This window comes from Neoarius graeffei, chromosome 4 (genome assembly GCF_027579695.1).
Source record: "Neoarius graeffei isolate fNeoGra1 chromosome 4, fNeoGra1.pri, whole genome shotgun sequence".
In the NCBI taxonomy this organism is placed as follows: domain Eukaryota; kingdom Metazoa; phylum Chordata; class Actinopteri; order Siluriformes; family Ariidae; genus Neoarius; species Neoarius graeffei.
The window spans coordinates 107554134-107567494 of record NC_083572.1 but is presented as its reverse complement, the minus strand read 5'-3'; the positions used below and the strand labels follow the sequence as shown (position 1 = coordinate 107567494).

The window sequence follows — 13361 nt, the reverse complement described above, 5'->3', positions numbered from 1 at the left end:
CAGATACTGCTGACGTTTTCCAGCCCAAAACATGTTCAAATCCGCCAAAATGCACTTAAAACCGCCCAATCTGGCAACACTGATTGTGCAGTCCCGCTCCCGCAAAGAATTATGATTTTCAGTCCCGCTCCCACCCGCGCCTGCCATATTTTGTCCCGCTCCCGCCCGCAAATCCCGCATGATGCAGACGTTCGCGTTATTTCTCACGAAAGTTCTTGTCATTGTTCATGTCATCAACAACAGCTCTTGTAAATTTGAGTGCCCTGTCATCTACACAGAGATGCCTACTAGTACGGATTGGCCGTATTTTGTACGGAAAAGTTACGTAAATACGATGTTACGGCAAACGGTGTTATTCTGTACGGAATTATTATAAAGTCTTAAAAAATTCCAGTGAGTTGTTTTTAAATGTCCAAGCGACTTTTTCAATCCATGCGCGATTCACGGCTATTTATTTTTACGACAACCGCACATGCTGCGTGTGACATGCGCAGATTCCGCACATTTGTTCATGCTGTTTTCGATACGGTAGAACGGCCGTGCGTTACACCCAGTCAAAAGGGCAATGGATACGCGCACTGCAAACTGTGTAGAACTGACATTAACATCACTCATGGTGGTCGCGATGACTGCACGCGGCATGTCAACTACAAAAAAAAAAAACGTATGGCGTACGCTGAAATGGCGAGTCAGGCGGAAAGTAAATCTGGGGGTATCCAGCAGTTTTTTACGAAATCTGGATGAAAAGACACGGAACGTGACACGTGCTGAAGCGGTGATGGTTGACCTGTGCTTGGAGTTGAACTTGCCAGTTAGTGCCATGAAATGTGAGTTAAACTTATTCAGTTTCTTTTTACATGTCTGATTTTTATTCACTGAGATATCAAACACTGGCTGGACTTCTTTAATTCAAAGTCTTTTCAGTGTTGCAAGTACAAATGTACATGTAGTATGATTAAAAACAGAATTTCATGATTAGTGCTGTTGGGATTGTGGCAAAAAATTGATCATTCCACTGTTTTAAATACAATTATAAATGTCATTTTATTCAGTGTCTCTTCTGAAGCATTATGCTGAAGTATTTATATATTGGGACGTTAAGATAACAATGTCGGACTCTCTTTTTGGCATGAAATAATAATTTTTATTTTTATTTTATTAGACTCCGTTAACAGGTAGAACATTTTGCCAGGCAATATAATATAATACTTTTGAGGAGTTACATTCAATACCAATGATTGGTCGTCAACCGTAATGTCTGCAAACAGGGAACTATTGTATTTGGGTCAGTCCATGAAATGTTACTTTTCATTGGTCCGGGTTTACATAATCATTTCATCTTTAATTTCCATGATTTAAAGAAATATGTAGCAGATTATCCATAAATATTGTTTGAAGAAATGAAATAATAAATAAAAATGAAGTTTTCTTTTGAAATAAAGAAACGTGAAACATTTTCTTCCCCTGTGACTGGACACGGATGACACGTTTTTTGTGATCTGGAGTATTTGCTGACTTTGAGCTTAAATAAACCTTCATTACTTTCTGAGAATTTCAATAAAATTAGTTTCATGGTACTTGCAATTTAGTTTTACACTCACATAATAAAGTTAAGAAAGTTCTATAAACTATTTAGCTTCGAATTCATCCACTAAAAATAGGTTGTGAACGTAACATTGTGGTGTCCTACCGTGTTACGTTAGAAACCAGGCTTATAAAAAATAATAAAACGAGTTGAAATCATGATTGATGTTTTTAATATAAAGAAGAATATACTGTAAAACGATGTAGGTAGAAAGAAATTTAAACAAACGGCAATAAAAGAAATTATCGATGTTTTTTCTCACATCCTAACTTGGCGTCCACTCACTTCCTGGTTCGTTCACAACCTGCGAGACCTATTTACTCAATCTAGGTCAGCTGAACTGACGCGAGATAACTTCTCGCGGGATCTCACACGCCACAACACGTGCTGTCGTCGCTATCAGATCTATTCATAAAACACTAAAAAAGGATCTGCATTAGTCACAGTGCCTCACAGTTTTGTTCTGAAATTGTGTTTTGAGACCTTTTAACCTATATTAACAAACATTTCTGGGACATTTTGAAAAGTTTGTGCCTTCGTTACACGCGCAACTTCGTGGTGTAGGGTGCAAGTTCTTGTTATTTTAAGAAATTAAGCTAGAGAAGTGCAGATACAAGTGTGACTAAGTAAAGTAATGAATTCAATAATCTCATTTACCCCATATAGGATGAAACGGTTTCCTGTTAATGACTGTTGTTATTGTTCAAATCTTAGAGATTTTATGAAGTTTGTGAAATACTGGTATTTCATATTTTCAGTGTTTATGATGTTGAACTACCGTATTTTCTGGACTATAAGCCGCTACTTTTTTCCTAGGTTTTGAACCATGCGGCTTATACAAAGGTGCGGCTATTCTGTGGATTTTTCTTCCACCGCTAGGGGCGCTCTAACCGGAAGTAGAATCAAAAATAAGATAGACGAAAAATCAATGCAAAGAAGAATTAGCAGATCTTTAGCAGATAGAACACGCACGACAAATTACTAACTGGTAATTATTTTCAAATCCAGCGAAGATGATTAAAGTGACGTGTGGTTTCAAACACAGGAGAAATGAAGGTAAATAAATACCGGTTATTTTCTCTTGGTTCTGTTCCATTTTAATCAGCAAAGTTGCTGCCGTGTTAAAAGGCACTGTTCGGAAAGAATCTGTTCAGGTACATACATGTACATTTACAGTACAAAATTGTTCTGTACATGCAGTAAATATCTAATTTTTCAACATGGATATCTGCGGCTTATAGCCCGGTGCGGCTTGTATATCTTTTTTTTTTATTTTTTATTTTAAATAGAGCGGATGCGGCTTATATACAGGTGCGCTCTATAGTCCAGAAAATACGGTAATATTTCTAATGAATTCTTATTCAGTGTTAATGTTTTTAAAGTAAGCAAATAAAAGCAAAAAATTGATTTTATCAATATTTTTCCTTTATTTTTAAAAGCTTGTTCGTGCCCTTGTTTCATTAGCAACCGGGTAAATATTTATGGATTTTATCATACATTGTAGAGCAGGAGTTATCTTAACTATGTTATATTTTCTTATATGGTCAATGCTTCATGGAAATAAAAGTTGTTTTCAGTTGTAAATTGTTTTAAGTGACTCCCTCTATGTCACATTTTGGTAACCCCATTTCATGGACTGACCCATTTATAAAAATGTGATCTATTGTATGCTCTAGAAATTTGTTGAGTGGAAATTCAGTTGAGATGGCTGCTCGCATTTTGTTTATTCAATTCACACAAAACAGTTCTTTTTAATAATTTAAATGTTAAACATATTGGTATATACACCTCTTTATAATGGAAATGCGCATAAATTAATGTTACTGAAAGTCATTCCAAAATACTGAAAAATGTTTTCAAGAATACTGAAATTCAAAATTTGGGGTAGGCATCTCTGTCTACATGACGTGACACAGTTGTTGGATGGGGCAGAATATCTCGCACGTCGAATTTGCCTATTGTGGCTGCCGTGTCAACTAAGTGTTGAGCTAACTGAACTAATCCCCGACCAGCGATGCTGTCATACGGGCGGAGGTCCGCAGCAACAAAATCAACGCGTTTCTCCACGGTCTTTGCCTTCAACGCATCTGTCACTTTTGCCTTGTTCCCTCTGAGCTCCAACAATTGTTGTCCTTTTAAGACAGTACATACATGGCGATTCAGGCCTGATGTACCTGATCTATGGCCTTTGTATGTCAGAACCTTTTGGCACTTATCACAACAAGCAAAGGGCAGCTGATTTCCCTCTGCGTCATACACGAGTGAGAACGACTTCCAAATGCCTGATTTCAGGACTCTTGACTTAACGGTAAATGTACCTCTTTTTAAAGCAGCACTTACTTCTGAAGCACTGTGAGCTTCACTAGAGGAGCTCTGCTCTTCTGCCATGATCGGAGATCTCAAACACGGAAGAGCGGAAAGGAATCGGAAACGTACGCGAGATTAGACCACATCCGCAAATTCAGGCATCTTAAAATGTTTTTATTAATGCCAAATAAAATATCCAGCACAAATTATATATGAGGGCGGCACGGTGGTGTAGTGGTTAGCGCTGTCGCCTCACAGCAAGAAGGTCCTGGGTTCGAGCCCCGTGGCCGGCGAGGGCCTTTCTGTGTGGAGTTTGCATGTTCTCCCCGTGTCCGCGTGGGTTTCCTCCGGGTGCTCCGGTTTCCCCCACAGTCCAAAGACATGCAGGTTAGGTTAACTGGTGACTCTAAATTGACCGTAGGTGTGAATGTGAGTGTGAATGGTTGTCTGTGTCTATGTGTCAGCCCTGTGATGACCTGGCGACTTGTCCAGGGTGAACCCCGCCTTTCGCCCGTAGTCAGCTGGGATAGGCTCCAGCTTGCCTGTGACCCTGTAGAAGGATAAAGCGGCTACAGATAATGAGATGAGAGATGAGAAATTATATATGATATACATACATTATAAATTTTATTTTAAACACGTTTTTAGTTAGCGAGACTGCAGCTTATCACCGCCCGCGCCCGCATTGTGCACTCCCCCTCCCGCCCGTGCCCGCAATGAGCTTTCAAAATTTGTCCCGCGCCGCACTGCTTTGCGTCAGGTCCGGCGAGAGTGCAGGGCTCTAGTTTCGAACTCTGATAGTAACGTACACCCGAGGAAGCCCCGCCCTGCCCCGCCCTGTTTGGCTGCCTCATCTCGATTTTCCAACATTTCTCACTTTAAACAGTAAATCAGTGTTTTCCCCAGAAAAAAATTAAAGCCCTAAATTCTGGCATGATAAAACAGACAATTGAGCACCAACGGCGCGAAGTGAAACTAGGCATGCCCCCGGAAAATTTTTTTTGAAAATAGATGCTCTCAGGTGCATTTTCAGGGTCTCTGAGAGGTTTTAGATCCATGATTCTAGGATCGATTTTAACAGTGCTTCAATGATTTCTCACCTAAATAGTATAATGTATACGCATTTGAAATTTCACCTTAAAGTTCAACATGCAAGTTAAACTGCTTTGTTATAGATTACTGAGGTCTACGATCGATTTGAAAATCTACGGGGATCCCTTGCACTTAATTATCTATGATCAAGTAGTGTTGTAACAGAAATGTGCATGAACAGTGGTCTGCTCCATCTGATGCAATCCAATGAAGAGACTCGATCATCATGACCTCCTGTTGATCACAAAGGGATCTGAACCTAAGACCTGCCGCCTTAAAATAAGTCGCTGTATTACTATAACTGTAATGATTTAGAATGTTTCTGATGCAATTACCATAATACATGTAGAACTAAGATGCACTGAAAAGAAAAGTAAGGCAGCTGCAGATTATAAAGTTTAAATTTTGGCACTTTATTAAATGGACTAGATTAAGATTAAAACATATTTAAAGCAAAAGGAAACTTAATTCATACATTTAAGTTTGCAGAAAGATTATGTACTTATAAACACATTCATGAAGAGATTGTGTTAAGTGTGAAATGTAGCGTAATTTCGAATAATAACGATAAGCGTATTTGGCGGTGTGATGTCACGGTGAGCCTTTAACAAAAGAATAATCCGGAGCCGCCTTTTGTTAAATGGATCCCAGTGACATCACACTGCCAAAACTGCTTATGATTATTATTTGAAATTATGCTATATTCGACACATTTGGACAACTTCACTTCGTGAGAGTGTTTAAGTACATAATCTTTCTGCAAACCCAAACTAATGAATGAAGTTTTCTACGCCTTTAAAGCAGATTAATTCTCCTCGGCTTTTGCTCGGCGCAATGTTGGGCAGCCCTCTCATCGTCCATCTCGCTGTCATCCATGCTGATGTGGATCAAATTGTGCAGCGAGTCTTCTCCTAGCTTATTAAAATCAGTCGGCTTTGTCCGTCTGGTCGGGGCGACATCGGCAGCCAATGAGATCGCTTATAATGAATCGGAAAATTCCGAGATGTCTGGCGTTTTCTTTCGATATTTTTATTGGACGGTTTGAACACGTGATCAACACGTAGCCAACAGATTAGTTTGTTTACATCGTACCACGCAGACATGTTACTTTGACAGAATCAACACAAACATTGGAAAAAAAGACGACTTGTTTAACACAAATATCAATCAGTATGTAAATGGATCTGTTATTTGCTCTCCTATGTATCTAGTTACTTGTCGGTAGGAAATTTAACGTATCGGTATAAATCTAAGCGTATTGGATTTTAACTAAAGCGACTAACGCTACGTTCACACTGCAAGGCTTAATGCTCAATTCCGATTTTTTTGTGAAATCTGATTTTTTTTTTTTTTTTTTGTGAGGTCGTTCACATTAACAAATATATGCGACTTGTATGTGATCCTCAGTATGAACGAAAAGCGACCTAAAAGTGTTCCGCATGCGCATTGCAGGATACGACGACGTCACACGCAGTGAGCATGGCCAGTGTTTACGGAAGTAAAACCGCCCGGTTGCGGTATGACCCATCCAATCTAGCTTGAATAGCTGTATCCCCCCCAAATGGAAATCAGCTCCCTAACCTCTGCGTCCTTCCATTGAGAAGATTCAGAACCTTCACAGCCCGAAGCGTCCCTCGCATTGATGTCATGCGCAGGGGCGCAGATACGTTTTTTTTGAACTGGGGGGGACAAAAAACTGGGGGGGGGGGGGACAAAGCTGCCAGCAAACCAACCCCAACCCTGATATGTCTGTCAAACTTGTTTTGGGTTACCATAGCAACCAAGCTCGAGCTCGCAACCTGTGCAGTCTGCGCAGCTCAACCAACCGAATATCTTTGTTTTATGTGAGTTGTTGCAACTATGTATACACTGCTGTGCACCTCAATAAACCGAATGGTAATTAGTCTTTTGATTTTTCCGTGAGGTTTGCCTTATGCAAAGAAAGACAGCATAGACGTTTTTTCCTCCCTATAAGTGTGTGGGGGGGGACCGAACGAGGTGAATTTAAATCTATCTGCGCCCGTGATTATGCGCCATGTTGTTGTAACTTTTTTTGAGAGGCCCGCCGCCTACTTCAGCGCAGAATAGTGACGTTTGTGGCTTGTTGATGACGTGTAAGTCGGATGAATGCGACCTGGCGGTTCAGACTGAAGTCGCATATGAAAAGAGCGGATAGGAATCGGAATTAGGACCACATATCCAAACGGCCTGGGTCGGATTTGAAAAAATCGGATCTGTGTCGTTCATATTGTCAATAAAAGATCGGATACAGGTCACATATGGGCGAAAAGATCGGATTTGAGTCACTTCAGCCTGCAGTGTGAACGTAGCCTAAGCGTATCAGCAGGCAGAGCAAGCGGATCGGGCCCGATACGCTAAAACGCTTTGGGGAAACCCATGGTAAATGGAGAATATTCTGAGTTCAATAATGTAAAATAAAATCTATGTTCAATTTGGGACGATTTGCCATGTGTAAGAAACATTCCATCCATTTGACACTTCTAAAAGAAAAAGAAATAATGTCATGTTGTAATAATTTGTTTTAATGTCTAATATCACTAACACTATTCAGTTTGCCGTGTTATGAGCCTGACATCATGGAGCCAGGCGCTTAACGTGAGAATTCTAAATATTCTTCTTATTTATACTGGAAGAGCATTGAGATGAAAATGCAATGCGTTTTAAGAATAAAATATATTTACTCTATACTCATATCCAGTGAATGTGGACTCGTGCGCTCCGATTGGCTGCTCTACTACTAGGATATCTGCTCATATACCGTACCATGAGCAGAGGAAAACAAAATGGCGACGCGTTACACTGAACCAACAGAGGACGGAATAAAAACTCTACTCGAAAACAAAACAACCAAAAAGTACAAAAAAAAAGCAATGAAATATGGAATTAAAGTATTTGATGGTAAGAACATGTATTTTTTTTGTTTGTATGTTTTTCAAGAATTTATTATTATTATCTCATTTTTCACAAATTGCTCTGGTCATTTCGCCGGTTTGTTGGCATTCTAAGCGGAAATTTTGTTGGACGTTTTGTATAAAGTTTTTATTTATCGAATTTGCAAAAAATAAAAATGCTCCGTTTCTCAAAATCCAGTGAATGTGGCTCAAAAAAAAAAAGTTATTCCACTCAATCTCATCGTACATGGATTATAGGAGCTGTTCTTTCTCGGCTTCACTGGCTATCTGTTCTGTCCAGAATTAAATATAAAATCATACTACTTGCTTTCAAAGCTCTCCATAACCTTGCTCCTTCTTACATCTGTGATCTTCTGACCCCATCCCGCTCTCTCAGATCCTCTAGCTATAATCTCCTTGCTGTTCCTCGCACTAGACTGTCTACCCTCGGTGGCAGGTCCTTCAGCGCCACGGCCCCCAAGCTCTGGAAGACCCACCCTCAACCCCGCCGTGACTGCTCTTCCTTTCCTTTCTTCAAATCTCATCTCAAAACCTTTCTGTTTCATGAACATTTCTACACCAGTGCATAAACTCGCCACTCTTTTTAGCAAATCATTTTTTTTTCCTCTCTGACCTGAGAAAGGCGCTCTATAAATCAGGGATCCCAGACGTCCGCTATTTAGCGGAATTCCGCTATTTTTCTAGCCAAAGTGGTGGTGGTTTTTTTTTTTTTTTTTTTTTTTTTTTTTAATAAATCTCTTGTATATCCGTTAAATATGTTTAAGTAAAATGACCAGCAGAATACGTTCTGATTTGGTTTGCTTGTTTAGCGTTGTTTTTGTCAGCTTCGTTTGTTCTCGTTGACATTCAGGAACACTCGGAAGTTAAATTGATGTAAAGACTGTACGCAATAGAACGAGAAAACAATATGGCTGCACCCATTTGCTAGAAAATGTGTTTTAACTCCGTTCGTCCTTTTGTTTCTAATGCGTTGAACTTCATTCAATATGTCGTGGAAAAAAGATATCGTCCATCAAAGAGATAGCGGAACAGTGTCCAGGTTAGAAGAAGTATATTCTTCAAAGCTACATTTTCATCTAATTTTTATAAATAACAATTTTTTTTTGCCACTTATGTCATTGATTACAAAATATGGCATCAAATAGATACTCATTATTGTTAAATTCTGTTGCTTTTCTGTGTTAAATCTATGTAAAAAATGTGTTCTATAGCATCTTTAAATGTTAAAATCTCAACAGCTTCAGGGGGCTTGCAGCGCCCTTGACCCCTGCTGATAGTTTCTTACATTCCTCTATTTTTTTCAATTACTGCTGGGATCCCTGATAAATGTAACTTTATTTTATTTTCAGCTCCTATACGACTTGATTTCATGGAATAACTGTTAATTATTTTTTTCGTGGTCCGGTCTCCATCAAATCCTGCGCTCTGATTGGCTGGCGAGCGGGTCCGTATCCTACGATACGGACCCCGGTTACAGACCTCTGGCAACTCGCTCGTTCACAACAACAAACATGGTAGCAATTTTTGTCAACATTTATTTTCGCATTTCGCAGAATAGCATTAATTTTACAGCATGGATAGCGATAACGACAGTGTTCACAGCGAAAGCAAGTTTTACTACCCTGAGGAAGAAGTAAAAGCGTTTCAGGAGAAAGCTAAAAATCTCTAACTGTTGCTAACGCCGAGCAAAAACATGGCTGAATCCTGAATGACTCAATTTTGTATAAATAGGGGACTACATAGGCGGCAAAATGTAGGGTTTTTTTTTTTCTGCCATGGAAGTGCACTTGTATACCGAGGAGGAAGCAATTTTGCATTACAGCCGTGAATGAGGATTCAAAATGGCGGCTTGGCTCAGTTTTCGCTTTCGGGCGCTCTCGTTTTCTGTTAGAATTTGGTAAAGAAAAAAAAGTTATTTACCAGCTTAAGGTCGGTCCGTATGGTGGAATACCATGACCTCGGCCCAGAGGGCCTCAGTCAGTACTTTCAAGACCTCGGTCACGGTATTATATATTCAACCAGTATGATCAAGCTCATCACTGTCCAATCTGGAGCACACGTGTGTACGTATACAAGCAGCTTTATGGTAAACACCAGTCTCATTTACTTGCACGTTTTATTTTATGTTTAAATTTGCACTAGAAGCGCTGGTGCAAATCGTTACTCTCACTCAGGATCTTTTTACTTTATTATTCTCCTAACGTGTTTTAGGACGCTATTTCTCCCTCGGTTTTCAACCAATCACCAAATTTCACATGAGGAATATCTGGGGGCGGCACAGTGGTGTCATGGTTAGCGCTGTCGCCTCACAGCAAGAAGGTCCGGGTTCGAGCCCCGTGGCCGGCGAGGGCCTTTCTGTGCGGAGTTTGCATGTTCTCCCCGTGTCCGCGTGGGTTTCCTCCGGGTGCTCCGGTTTCCCCCACAGTCCAAAGACATGCAGGTTAGGTTAACTGGTGACTCTAAATTGAGCGTAGGTGTGAATGTGAGTGTGAATGGTTGTCTGTGTCTATGTGTCAGCCCTGTGATGACCTGGCGACTTGTCCAGGGTGTACCCCGCCTTTCGCCCGTAGTCAGCTGGGATAGGCTCCAGCTCGCCTGCGACCCTGTAGAACAGGATAAAGCGGCTAGAGATATGAGAATATCTCTGGGCTGAGTTACATTTGCTATGACTTTTGGTGCTGATCTGGATCACTGAACCGGAATAATCCATGAAAAACAGGCTTTTTATTTATTTTTTTTTTCAGTCACTTTTATAAAACTGTCAATTTTCATGATTTTTTTTTTTCAGTCACTTTGTTTTATTTTGTTCATGGCATCAGGGTGCAACTTTTCCTCAATAAGCATCGTTTTCTAGCTCTTACAATTCCGGATCTATAGGGTACAGTGACCAGACGTCCCGGTTTGTAACCACTAGCGCAAAGTATGACTTTAGTGACAGTCTGTATCTCGTTTATTCATCGCTGTATGTCGCTTTTTTTTTTTCATAGAACAGGAAGAAAGAAGGTAAAGGTTTCTGCAGTAAACTTTCCTCATTTTCTGTACCGAAATGTTTCTCGTGTTTTGATTAAAACTGAGCTGGTGATTACGGTAAAATTCGGTGTATACGTGCACTACAATTTCTCCAATTTGACTAGGAAATAAATACAACAAAGTGTCAAGTACAGCAGCACTACTTTTTTTTTTTTTTTTTTTAAATAGATTTTTTTTTTTAAATTGTAATCATTAGAAAGGGATTTGTTTCCTGTCGAATGTTTTGAGCAGATTGATGGTGAGCCATGTGATGTCGTTTCCAGATTCCACGTTAGACAAGCAGTTAATGATGACGATCTAAAATTTGGGGTTCCCCCCCCCCAATTTTCCATGCGACTATTCTTTCTCTTGGTTGGCAGGTCTGCTGTTGGTGTATGCACTTTGATTTTCATTTATTTATTTATCTATTGTCCTCCTATGACGCATCACTAAATTATCTGTGCTCTCTCTCTCTCTCTCTCTCTCTCTCTGTTTCTTTGTCTCTCTCTGTAACTCTAGGGGTCGTGGCTCATCTGGATCTTCTCGTTCTGGCTCCGGCTCACAAAAGAAATGATTAACAAAAGTCTTAAAAACACACACACACAAAAAAGGAGGGCGGGGGGGTGAAATCTTTCAATAACTGCATGTTGTCTTTGGGGAGGAAAGGAAAAAAAATCACAAACTGTGCTGTTTCAAGTGAGAGTGCTGCAGTACTCAAATGTTCAGTCCTTTTTTTTTTTCTCTTTTTTTTCCCCCTCCCTCCCCCCTTTTGTTTGGTTAACCAAAAATCTGCCTTTCTGACATGTGAACTATCAGTGATGGAGGTAGTTTCACGGGGGGGGGGGAACTAGGAGCTTCTTGTAGAATTTTTCATGAATCATTAGCTGACGCTGGTTTTCCAAATTCAGGTTCGAGAGCTGTAGGTTGTTAAATTGATTGTTTCCATCCGTCATTATTTTCATCTAGTTGTGTAAAGTGAAGGTAAGTATGCTTTTCTTTATGTTGGGGAGAGAAAAAAAATTGTAGCCAAATTGATTAACTTGGAGGTGTTTTTTTTTTTTTTGTTTTTTTTTTTTAAAAGTCCTGATTGGTATCGTCTAGCAAAAAGTCATGATTTGTTCACAAACCAGCTCTACAAAGACAGAACGTTAACGACCTTGTTCAAGGACACAGAGTGGCAAGGGACGTTTTTCTAAAAAGTAGTTTCCGATTCATTAGAACTACATGGCAATGTGATCAGCGTGAATAAAAAGCCTGTTAAACTCATTCCTGTGTGCTGATCTTCTTTCACATCAATCCTTTGGTTGCGAGAGTGCGACTGAGTTCTCCATTCTGATTGGTCGGCCGGCGTTGGTTTGTTTTCTTGTTTCTGTAGTAACAACTCATTTACAGGAACGTGTACACCAGCTGTTATTTAGACAGATTAAAATGTTGATAGGGTGACGTTTTCTGTAAGATGATGTTCCAGTGTCTGAGCGAAAGCTGTAGCTGAAAATTTCTGACGGAGTAAATGCTGCTCAGCTCACTCCGGCCCCATCTAGTCCAGAAGGAACGATCTAAAGTGGGCCACCTTGCGTAATAAATGTTGTAAGAGATATACACACACACACACACACACACACACACAGTGGGGCAAAAAAGTATTTAGTCAGCCACCAATTGTGCAAATTCTTGTCTCTTCGTCTTCTGCTTATCCGGGACCGGGTCGCGGAGGCAGCAGTCTAAGCATGGAAGCCCAAACTTCCCTTTCCCCAGACACCTCGGCCAGCTCCTCGGGAAGAACACCGAGGCGTTCCCAGGCCAGCCGAGAGACATAGTCCCTCCAGCGTGTCCTGGGTCTTCCCCGGGGCCTCCTCCCGGGGGGACATGCCTGGAACACCTCCCCAGGGAGGCGTCCAGGAGGCATCCGAAAAAGATGCCCGAGCCACCTCAGCTGATTCCTCTCGATCTGGAGGAGCAGCGGCTCTACTCCGAGCTCCTCCTGAGTGACTGTGCTTCTCACCCTATCTCTAAGGGAGCGCCCAGCCACCCTGCGAAGGAAACTCATTTTGGCCACTTGTATCCGCGATCTTGTTCTTTCGTTCATTACCCAAAGCTCATGACCATAGGTAATGTGCAAGTTCTCCCACTTAAAAAGATGAGAGAGGCCTGTAATTTTCATCATAGGTACACTTCAACTATGAGAGACAGAATGGGGGGAAAGAATCCAGGAAATCACATTGTAGGATTTTTAATGAATTAATTGGTAAAATAAGTATTTGGTCACCTACAAACAAGCAAGATTTCTGGCTCTCACAGACCTGTAACTTCTTCTTTAAGAGGCTCCTCTGTCCTCCACTCGTTACCTGTATTAATGGCACCTGTTTGAACTCGTTATCAGTATAAAAGACACCTGTCCACAACCTCAAACAGTCACACTCCAAACTCCACTATGG

General features: G+C 40.6%; 1 protein-coding gene across 1 annotated transcript in view; it reads left to right on the top strand.

The window, feature by feature from the left end:
• The window catches only part of zranb2 (zinc finger, RAN-binding domain containing 2), a 28893-nt gene extending 16701 nt beyond the window's left edge, over positions 1–12192 (top strand). Inside the window, exon 10 of the mRNA XM_060920135.1 lies at positions 11446–12192. Within this exon, the coding sequence (XP_060776118.1) occupies positions 11446–11500 (55 nt within the window). The 3' untranslated portion in view covers positions 11501–12192. The remainder of the gene's footprint in view (positions 1–11445) is intronic.
• Positions 12193–13361: the final 1169 nt, after the last annotated feature.